This window comes from Biomphalaria glabrata, chromosome 11 (genome assembly GCF_947242115.1).
Source record: "Biomphalaria glabrata chromosome 11, xgBioGlab47.1, whole genome shotgun sequence".
NCBI lineage: Eukaryota > Metazoa > Mollusca > Gastropoda > Planorbidae > Biomphalaria > Biomphalaria glabrata.
The window spans coordinates 15,341,048-15,358,630 of record NC_074721.1 but is presented as its reverse complement, the minus strand read 5'-3'; the positions used below and the strand labels follow the sequence as shown (position 1 = coordinate 15,358,630).

Genomic DNA, 17,583 nt, shown 5'->3' with positions numbered 1-17,583 from the left:
GACCGCATTTCCCCGAGGTGGAGGCTACCAGGCCTGAGCAAGCTATTATAGTACAGTGCAGGACAGGCCACTGTCCTGTTGGCTCATATTTCTCACGGCTATGGCCAAATTTCGATTCACTGCTGATCTCCGCCTCGACAGGTCTGGTTAACCAAAAATTCTCGACCTGTATGGTGACGTATATGCACTACGCAAGACAGCAGGTTTCTGTCCAGGGCTTTTGCAAGAGAGGATTTAAGCCTCTCAAGCCCTCACTTAAATGGAGTTTGTTGATGACTACTTGGAAATCATCAAATTATCGTGTTTTGACTTAAGTGATATTATAGGCCTATCCAATCTAATCTATGTTTAAAACATTCAAATAAGGTTAATTTGCTACAAATAAGAAAACATAAAAAAAGCAATAGGGGCCGATTTCACAAGTACAAACATTTCTAGACATAATAAGTGTTAGTTCAATTATTTAGTGTTAATACATTTTTTTCGACCAGATAAAAGCTTGTGGATCCAATCAGTTTGACTGAGTCATTGGATAAGTTTAGGCCGTGATGACCTTTTGTGTGTCACCTCCTCAAGTAAGAGTATAACATTGGGTACGAGAGGTGGGAGTCAGGAGGATAGAAACCGCAGAACTAAGGCCCCGTCGCCTCAGTGTGACGCCTCCGGTTGAAACGTCTAGTAGTGGAACTAGATAGGCTAAGTGTTGTGATTGTTGTGAACTCTTTACTGCAATTATACTTGACACAGAACGTACTACTAGTACTTCTTTCAACAACTCCAGAGATGAATAAACAACAAAATTATAGCTTTAATAAACATAATCAGGGTATCAGTGGCTGAAGACAAAGCATCAAACGTTAACTAACTGAATATATACATAATTATAAAACTGACTTCTATATTACTCATATCGTACGACTAGACTCCATAACTCAGCCTCTAACAACAACAATAACAAAACTCAAGCGCCGTCACTCGGTCCCAACCAATGGACCAATGAAAAATTAGTAAAATAATAAATAAACATAGAACTCTTTGAATCTTATAACCCAGGTTTTATCAACTGCTGTTTACAATCCTATATACAAACATAATCACCACACTAAGTACGAGAGCTAATGAGGCCCCTGCAGGGAACCATGGGTGATTTTTTAAGTTGTTTTTTTTATCTGACTCGGGTTGGGTTTGAACAGAACCCCAGCACTCCAGTCCAAAAAGTCCACCACACCGTCTCACAAGGAGGCCCACAGCTAAAATGGCAGTCGCTTCAGGGATATGTGGCGGTAACAGTATAGAAATATGAGACAATTTACCAGTAGCCAAGTCAGCCTTCGGCTGTTAAAAGGGAGCGGGTTCTTTTCCGTAGCTGAGCTCTAAGTAAATTTTATGGCCGGTCCAGATAGCTTTATGGTTGAGCTATCAGACAGGGCTGGGAGTGGAGACCTCTCGGTCCATGCCCAACTTTCAGAAGAAATACTTTCCGGTAGCCTAACGGAACAATAGCGCTTTGGCGCCAATTCTCTACTTGACTTCACTGAAGGTAGTATAGAGAAACTCCGAATAAAAAATAATGGAGAGATATAAGGGCGCTATAACTACAGGAGCTAAGATGCAAGGAGCTAAGAGCAATCGAGCTAAAGATTCAGCAATTTCTCAGCATTCAGCTCTCCACGAAGTCATTCAATATATTACTAACTGGTTAGGTTATTGTCACATATAAATACATAAAATAGTTAACTTATAGCTTTTGTTACTTTGGTGAATTGTGTGAATGTAGAGCGTGAAAGTGTTAATAGTGAACACCAGCTAGGAATGAGCGGAAGGAGGTCAAATAAGAGATCAAGAGTTTAGTTGGTTAGGTTTCTAGTCAGTTGTGCGTGCAGCAAGTTTGTTTCTGGTCAGTTGCTAAAGCAGTTAATTTCTGGTCAAGTAACAAATAATTAAATTTTTAGTTGGTAAGTGGAAAAAGTGAAATAAGTTTTGTGAAGGCAAGTAGAGGACTTACTAACGTTACCGTCTTACAAGTGAAGTTAGGCAGTAAACGTTTTAATAAAACAGTAAGAGAGTCTCATCTACAGTTGTGTACAAAGTATATTTAATATATGCATATTTCAGGACTAAATGGAGCTCATTACATGTATTATATTCATTATTATATTATTATTTTCAAGGAAATAACTGTATGTAAATAAACGTTCTAGTATATCACGTTCACTGTTGTTTGTCCAGTCTCCGGACCTTCACGCTGCCTAGGACTGATATGTCTACAAGCATCCTACAAAATTAATGTCAAGATAGACAGCATGTCATTGACAGTTATCATTAGATTTCAGAGTGATTAAATTATTGTTATTTCAAATCTTGCATTTGGCCTAGTAATTGGTAACGAACTAGCAAGTGCTCTGTAACTTGGGTGCAACATTCAAAAATAGTTATTACCTTTTATGTCCTCAATCATGGCTTCAGTGAACCGTGTAGTGATGTTGTTTATCGTGATGGGATCGTCAGATGTCTCAACCTGATACAAGGCTTGGGCCAAATTATCCAACGATGACTTCTTATCATTATTTCTTGTTTTTAACGTTATTTCAGTGTCAGCTATAATACTACCCTTCCTGCGAATGTATGCGTTTATTTTTTAACTTTATATTTGAAATAGTTATGACAACATGTGTTGTTACTTTATTCTGCTAAACCAGTAAGTGTCCACACTATAACAGTTAAATGCTCTACAGATGGAGTTGTACCTGACTGCAATCACCTTTACGTCCTCAACATCAGAGTTGAGTGCTTTCATTTTAGTTAAAACCTGTTAAATAGTCAAAAGAATCTGTTTACTGTTAAGTAGTTGTTGTTTTTTTTTTAGATTAATTTTACTTAAATGAATTAATAATGAAATTTAAATCCTTTCCGCCTTTAAAAAAAAAAAAGAAAAATTAATTACAACTACAAAATATGTTTTAGAAAAGGTTTTAGGCTTAATAATAGGATATACAAGAAAAAGAGAAGAACTTTGAAGAGTTGTGTATTTGGTTCTTTATATTCTAAATTTCTTGAAAGTATTTTTGAAATTCCAAATTGATTGTGTTTCGTCTATTTTATCAAAAATTTTTGCCATGAAACACATAAATAAATAAAAATACTTTATCAAATCGTGCAAAGCAGTATTAATTCATTGGTAAAATGAGTTCTTCACCAAGTATTATATAGTTTTCCGAATCTGCAGTCAGTAATAAATATTACAAGAAGTTAAATAAGCACCCATTCCACTGTCATCTCGCCTAGACTAAGACTAAGACTGCTTTATTGATCCTTACGGAAATTTGTTGTGATTACAAGGACTCGTTTCTCATATAAAGACAACACAACAGAAAAATACACATAAATACAACAGACAACATAAAGAGTTCATTCAGCGACTACACACAGGTATCTTGGTGCATTTCATGTTCCCTGATCAATGAGTGGCGGTGATAGAGTCTGACCGAGTGAGGTACGAACGAGTTTTTGTATCGCTCTGTTCTTGTTTTGATTGACAGCAGTCGCCCACTTCGCGACGACCTGACGTAGTTCTGATGGAGCGGTTCCAAAATTTTTTCGATTTTTCTTAGGCACGTTTGTTCAAAAAGTTCCTTTAAATGTGGTAATGTTGTGAGTGTAATTTTTGATGCTTTTTTAATGATGTTTTCTAGACGTTGCAACAGTTTAGATGAGGCGTTGCCTTGCCAACAACTTATTCCGTATGTTAGCAGATTTTGTACAGTCGCGCCGTAAAATGTCTCAAGGATCTTCTTGTTTAATTTAAAACTGTTGAGTTTGTATAGAAAAAAAAGTCGCTGGGCTGTTTTCTTTGTCAGAGTTCCACTAAACTCAGTGTTTTGAGATGCAGTAATATATAAGACTTGCTTTAACCGACATAGAAAAGGACGCCTGCCTGCAGGCCTGTTTGGAACGAGGCCGTTGGAGGTAACTTATACAGGCCGCGGGATACACATTTGAGACAAAGAAAATCCACTGCCGAGGGCAGACGTAGACGGCGAAAGCAAAACCTAAATCGACGTCCGATTGAAATAGTTATATCTGCGCTAAATGTGGCGAAGTATGTAGGTTATGAAAAATGCTGCATTCCTCATAAATCTCGAAGTCAAGCCTTATTATTACTAACCTATTAAACTTCGAAAACCACTGTCACAGATCATAATTTTATTATTTTACTTTTTGGGACACCCTGACATTGCTTAGGGAATCCCCCCCCCCCCAATAAAGTTTAAGATTTCACGGACCCACTGAGTGATTCCATTGAACCCTGAGTACTTAAAAATGTCCTTGTAAATAATAGTTAATCTTGTGCATTTATCTTCATTTGTTTTGGTAAAAGTAACGCCAGCTATTATATTATATCTAGATCTAACTTCTTAAATATAACGATGGTGGTAAAATTAAAAAGAAAAAAAGGGTTTTTCTTCAGAAAGTTAAAACTGTAAACTGAGGTATCCAATATATTGTTTTAAATACTTGGCAGTGGCATCATACTACTTCCGGTGGCAACAGGAGGTAAACTTAACTCTAGCTGGTTTGACAAAGTGACAACAGAAATATTTTTAAGGTTTATTTATTTGATACTTTTCTCTTGTGACTTAGGACATACAATGTAAGGCACATATTTCACTTGTCTTGTGTTTTTTTTTATTACCTGAAACCTTATGTCAGATTTGATTCGAGTTTCATCTTTGAAGTCAAAATCACCTTCATATTGAAATGTTAAGATTACATTCACTTTTGTAATGACACTAGGAATTTCTGTTTAAAAAAGAAACAAGTAAAGTAAAAATATAACAAAAAATAAATCCCATGGAATCAAAGAGAAACAAAATAGTGAATTTCGACTCAGAAGCGATAAGAGTTCAATATTGACATTTTAACTTGAGGCATCGAAAAAAATATCTAAATTTATTTTTAATATAAAATATTTGTAAAATGTTTTATATGTTTCGGATGTTCTTTAAGAATTGAAGATAATTTACTTCCTAGTCCAAACCTCCCACAGGATATTCCCACAATATTTTAATCAGTTCCAGACTTGGGCGTACATTTTCAACTTGATCCCAGAATAGGTGTTGGAAAAATAACGTATATAATTATCTGAGGAGACTAAAGCCTAGATATTAAGCCATATCTGTTAATACTAAAGTATTAATTTTCTTTGTTAGTTTCAAATATAAAAATAAATTACTAGTATTTAATAGCTTTTTTAAAAATTGATTCCTGTATTTCTAATGCCTAGGAATAATAATGCAAAGTTCTAACTTCATACGAGAATGAGTGTTCGAGAAATAACGTTTAAAGTCTTTTCACCAGACAGACAGACAGAGTGACCGGTTATAAGTTTTGTAAAAAGGTTGCAAGAAACAAAAAAAAAACACAAGAATATCAGGAAGTCCTCGAAGAACAGAATGCCAGAGCAACCACCCTGTTCAGTGCACGGCGAGGCTGGCAAGGATGTGTTCACAAAATAACACAAGGTTAACTCCCACAAGAAATATTGAATGGTGATCTAATAGAAGTCATGAGAGCTGCCGGTCGTTGATTGGTGTATGGGAAAGCGACCTGAGGCCCTTCAGAATAGACACCAACATTTGTGAGAAATAAAACATTGAATAGATTCACATAGCAAGCCAGCATAAAGTAATGATGCTGGCTACAATTCAGTTTTTTTTTTATTTATAATAAATTCAAGAAAAAGTAGCAATACTGCTTAAAACGTTGACCATAGTATACTAATACAAATGCAAAACGTAATACAATTTTCAGAAAGACATTGAAGAAAAGGCACATTTCTTATTCCCTATGCTAGGTCACATTCGAGCTAGTGCTTCTTCTTCCATTGCATTACTGCTTCGAATGTGATGTCAAATCAGACGGAAAAATAATCCAATGCTTAGCATTTTGCAGATTTCGGATTCCCTCAATAATATTTATACTAATAAAGGTCAGACCAGAAAATTCCTCAGTCAAGGATTGTGGTAAAGTGCGCACTGTCTAAAATACAGTATCGGACATTTTTGGTGCCCTTAATTGTGTTGGCGTGAAGAGTTTTCTCTTTGTTGATTGTGTTAGGGGACGCTGGAATGAGACTTTAAGAGTTTCTTGGTTTGTTCGGGTTCGATTTGTCTTTGTGATTTGTCTTATTCTTAGTTAGAATACGAAACAGTTTTATTTTTAAATTGACTTACGTTAGTTATAAAAGTTTATTCGCGATCCTTGTGCTAGAGCGTGCATTCTTTATTTTCTATAGAGGCAGTGCCGGCCTTAAATATTTGGGGGCCTTAGAGTTGCGGCTGACAGTGGCTATTGAAATTGTCTAAGGTTGCAGTATTATTGGATTGTGACATTGCAAGGTGTGGATTGGTTGTTATACTTTGTTTATCTGATCTGTTTAGATTACCAAAATCTATATTAGGTATTCATATCAAGTTGGACTAATACCATCATTATCACACCCTACACACATTGTAAACATCCATTAAAATATTTCATCTACACCTTAAAGCGTTACTTAATCATTAAATTGATATTTATTATTCATTTTTTTTAAGAATTACGTAGATGGCAATGAAGTTTGTTTTCCTTTAACGAAGCTCAATCCTGGCAGAGCCAAAAAAGGACAAATATTAATAATTAACTAATTTCTATAAAATTTATAATAATCTTTATTACCCGTGAGGATAATAAGAATTCTGACTAAGGCTTCCTTTAGCAATGATAGATTTATGTCGTAAATAAAGGAAATAATTCAATATATTGTATGCTTGATTAAGTATAAATACAGAGACATAGTATTACCTTCACATGTCCTATTATCTGCACCTAGTTTGTAACCTTCACTACAAGAACATGTATAGTAGCCAACTTGGTTAGTACATAGCTGACTACATTTGTGGGTTTTGGTTAAACATTCATCGATATCTAGGTAGAAGATAGGAAATTAAAACACATTAATGTATACATACATTATCTTGTGTATGTGGGGATGGAGAAGAAAAAAATATATAACCATCAATATATACAAGGGAAAATGAAATAGATGAACAAATACATTTTTTTCTCTACATGATAGTGAAGTACAACGCATTTCTGCAGCCTGAGATCAAGAGAACTAAATCATTACTATGTCCATATTCTTATAGTTACAGTAGGACAACCCACCTTCGAAATAATGTACAGCACTATTTGCCCCCCCCCCCACCCACACACACACCAGTCATGCTATTAAATCATTTTCTTAAGCATTGTTTATGGCATTTTTACTTAATGAATATTCATATATAAATACAATCAGGGCCTAAAAGGCAAATGGAACCGTATGGTCTGTTAAAAATATTGCTTTCACACTCCAGAATAAAAAGGCAACATTTTATGCATTTGCGTCTGCGGCTGCTTTCAGCAAATGCCCTTCTTGAGCCTGTATTGTGTGTCTTGCGACCTTATTGACAGCTTTTTAATAATCTTGAGCTCCTGGAAATCTCCCGAAATTGCAAAATATACGAAAAAGTCCTTAAAATATACGGAAATGTATACAAACAATTTTGTCATTCAATATGGAAAACTTCAATCCTACGCGCTATTAATAAAAACGGCATTATGCATTAGCCGTAATTGTGTAATTAGGTGAAAGAAGCTTCTCGCGCCTCAAACTAATAATGAATTACTTGAGGTCAACAATTCTCAAAGATAGATTGAAACGGTATTTTTGCTATTGAGCGTGATCTATGTAGGAAACAGAATTATTATGATATGCTGTATGACTTTGCTACACGCAAGGCTCGTAAAGTAATTCTGTACTTGATAAAGAATGAATAAAATGCATAGACGAATTAATTTTCTAATACAAACTCTTAAATTTCACTTATCGTCCGTTTCCCTACCCAAACTTGGCCCCGCGAAATCCTTCAGAGCTGACGATAGTTTACTTCCTAGTCCAAACCTCCCGCAAGACGAAGGGGGATGGAAGCGGGCAGGGTTTGACAGTCTAGCGCGCAGCAATCCCTACCGTAGCGAGCTGTGATAACGTGTTCTCTCCCCCCCCCCCCCCCCCCCGTTTTTTTCGTGGGGTGACTATCCGCAGAAATAAGAGAGTGATCTTTCCTTTACTTCTCGTTTAAACTGTAGAGGGAAGAAGAATATTATATATATATATAGATGCTTTATTAAGTACTAGCAGGATATGAACCACTGACGCGGGCCTTAGTTTGTGTATCACTGATTTTGTACCATGTTCCCTTACATAGCTAATATAAAATACTATGAAAATGGGTTTAACCAATAGGCTAAAAAGTTTTGTTTTTTAAAAGATACATTTAGGCATTTTTTTTTAAATTTTTTTATGGCCTTCTTGTTGCCGGAGAGATATTTAACATACACTACGGTCTCCGAAGTGATCTTAGGAACATTCATGTCAAATTCTATAAAGATTGGTCAAACGGTTTTTATTTCTATTCGGGGCATACATACATATATACAAACATACTCCTTACATTCTGCTTTATATATCATACTAGCCGGACATTACCCGCGGTCTCCGGGCCTTAGTTTGTGTATTGCTAGTCTAGTGGATTGGATTTAGATGTATGTCAAACTTAGTTAATGTTCTTTTCAAGTTTTCGACACGAAAATAAAAGTTGTTTTGTGAAAATGGGTTTATATCCATATCAAATATAAAATACTATGGAAACGGATTTACCCGATTTGTGAAAAGTGAATAGCGATAAATTTAGCAATGAAAATGAAAGCAGCGAGTGATGAATTGGATATAAAACGGGTTTACCCGATTTGTTAAATGAATGGGATTATAAAGTACGTCAGGACGTCTAAATTCGCAGATATAAGGAACACATTTATGTAAAAATGCTTTTGAAACACAAATTTGGAGGTTAATTTTATTAAAAAAATTAAAATCAATACACAATATTTTGCATTTTCATATGTCAAAGTAAAAAACTATCTGTGCAAAATGTAGCTTTAAAAATTATATCTAGATCTAGATCCTTTCGTAGATGTACGCGAGTCATGAATGGACCTATTAAATTGTATGTCAAAAAGCTTCGCAGCTATAGCGAATGAATGTATAAAAAATGCTTTAGAAAAACAAATTAGAATGTTAATTTGATTAAAATACGTAATGAATGGACTATAATTAGCATGTTGAAGTGTTTGCGGAGAGACGTTCTATCATCTCAGAGTTGAATTAGACTTAGGAATAGAAAGATATGTAACATTTCGGTTTTGTCTAAAGTCTAATGAAAGAATGTACGTCAGGACTTCTAAATTCGCAGATATAAGGAACGAATTTATGTAAAAAATACTTTTGAAACACAAATTTGAAGGTTAATTTTATTAAATAATAAAATCAATAGACTATATTTTGTATTTTCAAGTGTTAAAGTTAAAAACTATATGTGCAAAGTGTAGTTTTAAAAATTAGATCTAGATCCTTTCGATCTAAATATGGTAAACATGACCTAGATCCATGAAATAATAATACTTTCATAGAGGATCAACTTTTTTTTTGAGGGTCTTAAGTTTGTTTTAGGGCTACAATACATACACTATGGTCTAAGTTAGTACCCAGGGAACATTTCTGCCAAGTTTTATCAAGATTGGTCAAACGGTTTTGATTTCAACGCGGGACATACACACATACATACGCCTTACTTTCTACTTTATAGTATAAGATATATACAGAGACATTGCATTACCTTCACATGTTTTATTATCTGCACCTAGTTTGTAACCTTCACTACAAGAACATGTATAGTAGCCAACTTGGTTAGTACATAGCTGACTGCAGTTGTGACTCTTAGTCAAACATTCATCGATATCTATGTAGAAGATACGAAATTAGAACACATTTATTTTTTTAAAACTCAAATTACGAATATTAACATTGGCTTTAGAATGAGAGCTCAAACCACATTGAAATGTTTGCTTTAAAGAGAACCCTTTGAATTGATTTTGTTGCTAGAGTTATTCTCGATAAAAATAATAAAGGCACTGCTTAAAATTTGCAATAAGTCATGTTATTTAATTATTTTCATAAGTATTTTAAATAATGTTATTTTTACTTGATTACTAATCCTATATAGAATACATAGGCATAAAGGTAGATACAACCGTATTTTCTCATTCAAAAAATATTGCTTTCACACTCCACACTACATAGGGAACAATCTGGGCATCTGCATCTGCACCTGTCTTCGGCAAAGGTCCTTCTTGAGTCTCACTTGTGTGTCCCGCGACCTTTGTGACAGTTTTCCAGCTGTCCCTTTCAAAGGGAATCCGCTGCCAGCTGCTTTCTTATATGCCAGTGAAAATTTTTATCTGGTTTTATATTTTTTGATGTGCTGACCACAATGACACCCTCGTTAATCGTGGGTCACAGAAATAGATCATCATCTGCCTTATAGATCGCATGAAAGGAGACCTTTACTCTTTCTTTTACTGTAGTAGAACAAGGTTATTTTTGAAACATATATACGTATAATACACACTGGGTGACACATTTGCTATTTCGGAATATACCCTAAAAATATGATAATAAACATGTCAAAGTTATATTTTGTGAGAGTGGGTGCATAGCTTAAGCCTTTCAAAAAAAAAAAGTTGTCTGCATAAGCACAAGTGCTTGTACTTGGGTGTCGCCCCCTGGTGGATGTCACCCGGTGCGGTTCTCATCCCCACACCCCCTAGGGATGAAGCTGCTACAGTCTTTTAAGATGATACAAAAAACAACATGAACATATACGTGAATCAGTCATGTTGTAAAACAAATTTACCTACAAGTCAACAAAAAAAAAACAACATTTATTTCTAATTAATATTTTCTGCGTCACTAGGATTGGTGTAACACAGTGCGATCAGCTCATTGTATCAATACCCCCCCCCCCCCCATTGCTACAAATTCTAATTGGCTTGTTCTTTTGTTGAACCATAATAGCATGATTAGAATAATTATGACAGGGCCTTTGATAACTTATCATCAAAGGCCAAGGTGTGGTGCAAGTAGAGGGTTAGGGTTAGGGTTATTCTGAATTATTGATCTTTCATTGATTTAAAGTATGAGGCAATTGGCACACGAACAATTGGCACACCAACAATTGGCACGCGAACAATTGGCACACGAACAATTGGCACGCGAACAATTGGCACACGAACAATTGGCACGCGAACAATTGGCACACGAACAATTGGCATGGATTCGGTTTGTACATATCTGACTACACATGTGACTTTTAGCTGAGCATTTACCAATATCTTAATAGAAGATACGAAAAAACAAGACATTTTTTTTAATGCAAAAATTTCCTTATTTTTCATTTATATCTGGTGCGTATGTGTTAGAAAAATTTAATTAGTGAAGACGATAAATAGGACAGGGTATACCCGATTCGAGTTCTCATTTAAGAGACGAGATGTATATTCGTAGTTTGAGACTTTTTAACCCCAGACGCCCATTGGGTCATGGATTTATATTTGTAGTTTGAGACTTTGTAATAATTATCCCCAAAAAGCCCATTGGGTCACGTGTGACCCATGCCGTAAAATGTGTTTTATGATACATACAAATGCATTTTCAATGTTGTTTTACCACCACAAGCTGGAATGGAACAAAAGGTAAAGAACTGGACACAACAGTCCAAAAAAATGTACATAATAGAATATAACTAACACTTTTTCCAATTACATTTCACATCGACTTATTGCATTATAAAGGACTACCATTAACGTTACCCAATTTCAATAAATATTATTGTAAAAAGTAGTAAATTGTTGATAAAAATAGCATTTTTCGTAAATTTAAAGAGCAAATGATATATTTTAAAGTAAAAAAAAAAGATTACCTTTGCATTTGTGTGGGTCAGTGTTGTCCACTGTATAGTTATCTGTGCAACCACATAGAACGATGGAATTATTCACTTTACACGTCTGTTCGCACTGTTGACATTCAGGCATGTACTTCTGATCTGTTTATTCCATTAGGATAGAGACTCAAAATGTTGTAGAATCGATATTATGTAAATAGATAATGGAACATATTTGACTATTTAGTAGTAATACTACATTTGGCTCCTTTTTAGAATCTAAAATTTAGAAGATTAAGAATTTTTATGATAAGTTTTTAATTTTAAACAATGTCAAGGACGGTATGTTTGTCTGTATGTGTGAAATGATGCCCAATAAAAAATAGCTTGTAGTACAAGCAAAAAAGTTTGGAAAAAACGGAAACAAATGTAACTTAAAGTTGAACCTGGAATAGAAACAAATGAAACTTAAAGTTGAACCTGGAATAGAAACAAATGAAAATTAAAGTTGAACCTGGAATAGAAACAAATGAAACTTAAAGTTGAACCTGGTATAGAAACAAATGAAAATTAAAGTTGAACCTGGAATAGAAACAAATGAAACTTAAAGTTGAACCTGGTATAGAAACAAATGAAAATTAAAGTTGAACCTGGAATAGAAACAAATGAAACTTAAAGTTGAACCTGGTATAGAAACAAATGAAAATTAAAGTTGAACCTGGAATGGAAACAAATGAAAATTAAAGTTGAACCTGGAATAGAAACAAATGAAAATTAAAGTTGAACCTGGAATAGAAACAAATGAAACTTAAAGTTGAACCTGGAACGGAAACAAATGAAACTTAAAGTTGAACATGGAACGGAAACAAATGAAAATTAAAGAAGAACCTGGAACGGAAACAAATGAAACTTAAAGCGATCTTTACAGAAATTAGATAGTGTGAAGAAACAAGTCCTTTTACGTTTAAAGTGTCTTTTAATTGCGGAACATTTTAACAAAACACATATACACGGCAACGTTATGTACAGATCTCCTGCTTCACTCGCTGACCTTTCTTTCTCTCTCTCGTGTTTACACACTCGTCACTTCCCCCAAGTCCCCTAACTCTCGATACTCAACACTTGACCGTGTGTCACGGTTGACCACACAGATAGTTAATGTATTGTTTTTGTGAAAATAAATTCTAGCAATTAGGTCACACATGGGATACCTCTAGTTATATGTTTTTAAACTATAAAAACAATAATTTAAATTTGGATAGTGGACTAGAAAATCTTTATCTAGAACAGGCTACGTCTTCGGGGATTTCCGAATGTAGGCTCAATCCATGACAAAATTTAATAAAATGATGTTCAGGAATATTTTGTGCACCGTCTCTTAAGTCTGGATCTATATTTAGGCCAATAATTAGCATCTAGTCGATGTATTTTTTTATTAGTAGATATATGCATTGGTCTAAACAGGATTTGTTTTTCTTGTTTTTATTAGTTATTGAGAGCTAAATACTTGCTATATAAGATGGTGACCGGTCACTTCATCCCCGGTCACTTCATCCCCGGTCACTTCATCCCCGGTCATTTCATCCCCGGTCACTTCATCCCCGGTCACTTCATCCCCGGTCATTTCATCCCCTGGTCACTTCATCCCCTGGTCACTTCATCCCCCGGTCACTTCATCCCCGGTCATTTCATCCCCAATTAAATATTTTATATATAAATATGATTATGTAAAATGCTTTTTGACATTTTGTTACTAATGCGTTTATAGTGTTTCCTGTTCCACTTTGTTTTCTTAATGAGAAATCTTATACTATATTGTAAATCTGGGTGTGTACTTAGCTATAGCGCTTCCAAGGGATGTGGGGGTTGTAATATCATAATATTTTCCGGATCGAAGGCCAAGGTTTGGTGGAAGTAGTAAAAAATAATTTGAGAGATAGAAGTGCTATTACAATAATTATGATCATGCCGCTGATAACTTATCATCAAAGGCCAAGGTGTGGTGCAAGTAGTGGAAATCATTTGAGAGATAGAAGTGCGATTAGAATAATAATGATCATGCCGCTGATAACTTATCATCAAAGGCCAAGGTGTGGTGCAAGTAGTGGAAATCATTTGAGAGATAGAAGTGCGATTAGAATAATAATGATCATGCCGCTGATAACTTATCATCAAAGGCCAAGGTGTGGTGCAAGTAGTGGAAATCATTTGAGAGATAGAAGTGCGATTAGAATAATAATGATCATGCCGCTGTTAACTTATCATCAAAGGCCAAGGTGTGGTGCAAGTAGTGGAAATCATTTGAGAGATAGAAGTGCGATTAGAATAATTATGACCGTGCCGCTGATAACTTATCATCAAAGGCCAAGGTGTGGTGGAAGTACGACCATGTTTCACTTTATTTTATTTTTCAATCGCTCTTTCTTGAAAATGGGCGCGTCTTTTTTAGCCTTGAAATAAGTTTGTTATTTATTTCTAATAAAGGCGGAGTTCACCCATCCTCGTGATATCATGTCGCCTGTAGAAGTTTTGATTTCATTCCTTTTAAACATTAACGTGTTACAATTTTGTCATTTAAATAAAAATGAATACATTAAATATTGCTCATTTCATAATTTTTAAAATTACAATTTGTTAGATAAAAATGATCAGATGAAAATATCAGGGGATGAAATGACCGGGGATGAAGTGACCAGGGGATGAAGTGACCGGGGATGAAGTGACCGGGGATGAAATGACCGGGGATGAAGTGACCGGGGATGAAGTGACCGGGGATGAAGTGACCGGGAACCATATAAGATGTATAAAGGAGAAATTGCCTTTATTTAATTAAAAAAAAAGGGTTGTTTTTCTTAGTTTTTTATTGTAAACATAAATTACGACCGTAGGCTATAGTGAATTAATGAGTGCATGACAATTTACTTGTGTCTTTTTGTAGAAAAAAAATTGTGATTATGACAAACGCTAATTAACACATCTTATACAAAAGGTTTCTTTATAATTGATTAACATACATACATACATACTTTAAAATCTTTACTATAACATCAAATCTTAGTTAAAATCTTTACACTAGTATATTATTTCATTCTACTCTAGCTATCTTTCAAGTCTTATTGTCTACATAGTGTTCGTCTCACTTCAGTCAAGTTATTGTTTTTCTATATATTCTATATTCAAACATAATTAATTAATCACGAGCAATTGATAAAATAATCTATCACTGTATCTATTGAGTCATGTTTTTATTTAGGCAACAAACTTTTATCTTATTCCGAGAGTTGGAAATGGGAGAAATAACGTGTATACAATTTGTACCAGACATACAGGCAGTTAGATATAAGCTTTGCAAAAGGTAGAAACAAATATATTTCTAAAAATAGAACAGTTTTAAGATTACCTATACAGTCTCCAGACTTCAAAGTAAAGCCGACAGGACAAGAACACACATATGACCCAATGGTATTGTTACACAATTGTCCGCTTGGACATGCATTAGATTTCAAACACTCATTTACATCTTGTGTACAGTTGAGGCCAGACCAGTGCTCATTACAGACACACCCAGAGACTGAACTACAAGATCCATGTCCATTACATTCACATTTCTGAGCGCAATCTTTCCCATAAAATGGAGATGAACAAGCTGTGAAGGGAAGAAAATAGAGACATTGTTAGGGTAAGAGCAGTCAGAAATATTTCACCACATCTTTTTACCAGAAACAAAAGAAAAGTTAGTAAAACTATTATCCTCAACAATAACATAAAGATGTGTTAATTCCTAGTAAAATTATGACTTTGTATAAAATTATGACTTTAAAATAACAACAAATGACAGTTTTGTTTATTAAGTATACGTTCAAGTACATTGTATTACCTTCACATGTCATATTATCTGCTTTTAGTTTGTAACCCACATTACAAGAACAAGTATAGTAGCCCACGTGGTTTGTACATTGCTGACTACACTTGTGACTTTTAGTTGAACATTCATCGACATCTAATTAGAAGATATTACAGAAAAAAAACATTTTTTTTTCTTTACTATTACAAAAGGAAACAGAAAAGTGTTCTAAGTATATTATCAATATTTCAGTTATGAAGTTTCATTGGTGAAACAAGGAAACAAATCTTGTTTTAAATCATCTTTGCATCAGCGACTCGGTTAATAATTCAGCTTCACCTTTTTTGAGGGAAGGAAGTGTGGGAAATACTGCAATAGAAGCCTAGCAGAAATGTGGTAATTAAAATTTCTACAGCTTATTCTAGGGAGTTTAGGAGTTTGAATCCTTTGACCATTCTATATTGTTCATATAGAGGTATAGGTTTAGTTATTTTTGTTACATAACATCTGCCAAAGACAATTTAATAACAAACAATTTGGTCACTAGAGGTGGATTCATAAAACTCTTCTCACCTTTTTGTGTAATCAAGCGGAACTATTTAAGATGTTAATAGTACTATCATAGTACTATGTCTCTATATACTGTCTCATAGGAAGATCCAATGGACTCAAAGAAATGGGGTATTTCTCAAAGTCTGAACATATGTTTGTTTTGTTGTTTTTTTTACCAGAAATTTTCAGTCAACATTTATTATAAATTCGCTTTTGAACAGATGTAGGGACCGCCATGACAAAACTTTTAAGATATAAAATACCTAGGTCTGATAGTCTTCAAGCAAAAATTAACCCCAATAGAAAGGGTAATAGACTTTCGGACTGAGTGGTTGAGTGGTTAAGGGCTTGGCTTCTGAACCTGGAGTCCTGGGTTTGAATCTCGGTAAAGAATTTTATAATGTTATTGAACGGAAATTAGGGCAGAGGCTAAAAATGTCAGAAAATTGTAAAAACATGTAAATATTCTAATCATTGTGCCTTTTTGGATACATTATAAAAGTAACTATAAAGATACAAGTAAATGTTGTAAATTGATTTACTTCTGGGGTGTTCATTCCCATAACATATTTTGTTTTATGAAGAAGAGGTATTTTCCATTTCCTCTGTTATTGGGGGTGAAAGATGATGAGTTTGTATTGAAGTTAGTGGTGCAGTACTACTAAACCATCATGTAATGTTTAAAAGAAAATGAATATTTCGTGGTATGCTTCACTGACATATGACTTTAAAAGTAATGTTAATATGAATTGCAGCATTTAGATATAAGCAGTGTCTATTCTACGTTTTGCTCGTCATAGTCTGTGCAAGAAAAAAAAGAAGAAAAAACTGTTTAGTTATGTAGAACTGTACAATTAGGCTTAAGTTTTACCTGTACAGACATCGTTGACCATACTATAACCTGCTTGACAGGAGCACTGGAAGCTCCCAGGTGTATTGGTACAAACTTTATGCTGAGATTGACCACAGTTGTAGCTGGAATCAACACACTCGTTTATGTCCTTGTCACATTTTTGGCCAGTCCAACCAGACGAGCAGTTACAGGTCTGAGAGACACACCCGTCAATGTTTCTAAACTCACAATCACAAGTTTGATTGCAATTTTGTCCTTTTGAGCATTCTGAAATGATGTTAGGATTGAGATGATACACAATTTCTGCATCATGTAAGTATTGTAATTCACACCTAAGTGTTGAACCTTCCACCCACAACCAGTTTTATCTGGACTAACTTAGTCAACAACCAGTTTTATCTGGACTAACTTAGTCAACAATCAGTTTTATCTGGACTAACTTAGTCAACAACCAGTTTTATCTGGACTAACTTAGT

General features: G+C 34.6%; 1 protein-coding gene across 5 annotated transcripts in view; it reads right to left on the bottom strand.

Annotated features, from left to right (window-relative positions):
- Window positions 1-17,583, bottom strand: part of LOC106063092 (mucin-like protein) — a 100,596-nt gene that overhangs the window by 10,926 nt on the left and 72,087 nt on the right. For 3 of the 5 annotated variants that reach the window (XM_056003630.1, XM_056003631.1, XM_056003629.1), the window contains 9 exons: window positions 17,126-17,374; window positions 15,736-15,858; window positions 15,259-15,504; window positions 11,898-12,020; window positions 9,756-9,878; window positions 6,844-6,966; window positions 4,694-4,800; window positions 2,748-2,809; window positions 2,440-2,615 (listed from right to left, as the gene is read on the bottom strand). In XM_056003630.1, the coding sequence (XP_055859605.1) occupies window positions 2,440-2,615; window positions 2,748-2,809; window positions 4,694-4,800; window positions 6,844-6,966; window positions 9,756-9,878; window positions 11,898-12,020; window positions 15,259-15,504; window positions 15,736-15,858; window positions 17,126-17,374 (1,332 nt within the window). The remainder of the gene's footprint in view (window positions 1-2,439; window positions 2,616-2,747; window positions 2,810-4,693; window positions 4,801-6,843; window positions 6,967-9,755; window positions 9,879-11,897; window positions 12,021-15,258; window positions 15,505-15,735; window positions 15,859-17,125; window positions 17,375-17,583) is intronic. The other 2 variants (XM_056003633.1, XM_056003632.1) reach the window with 2 other exon arrangements.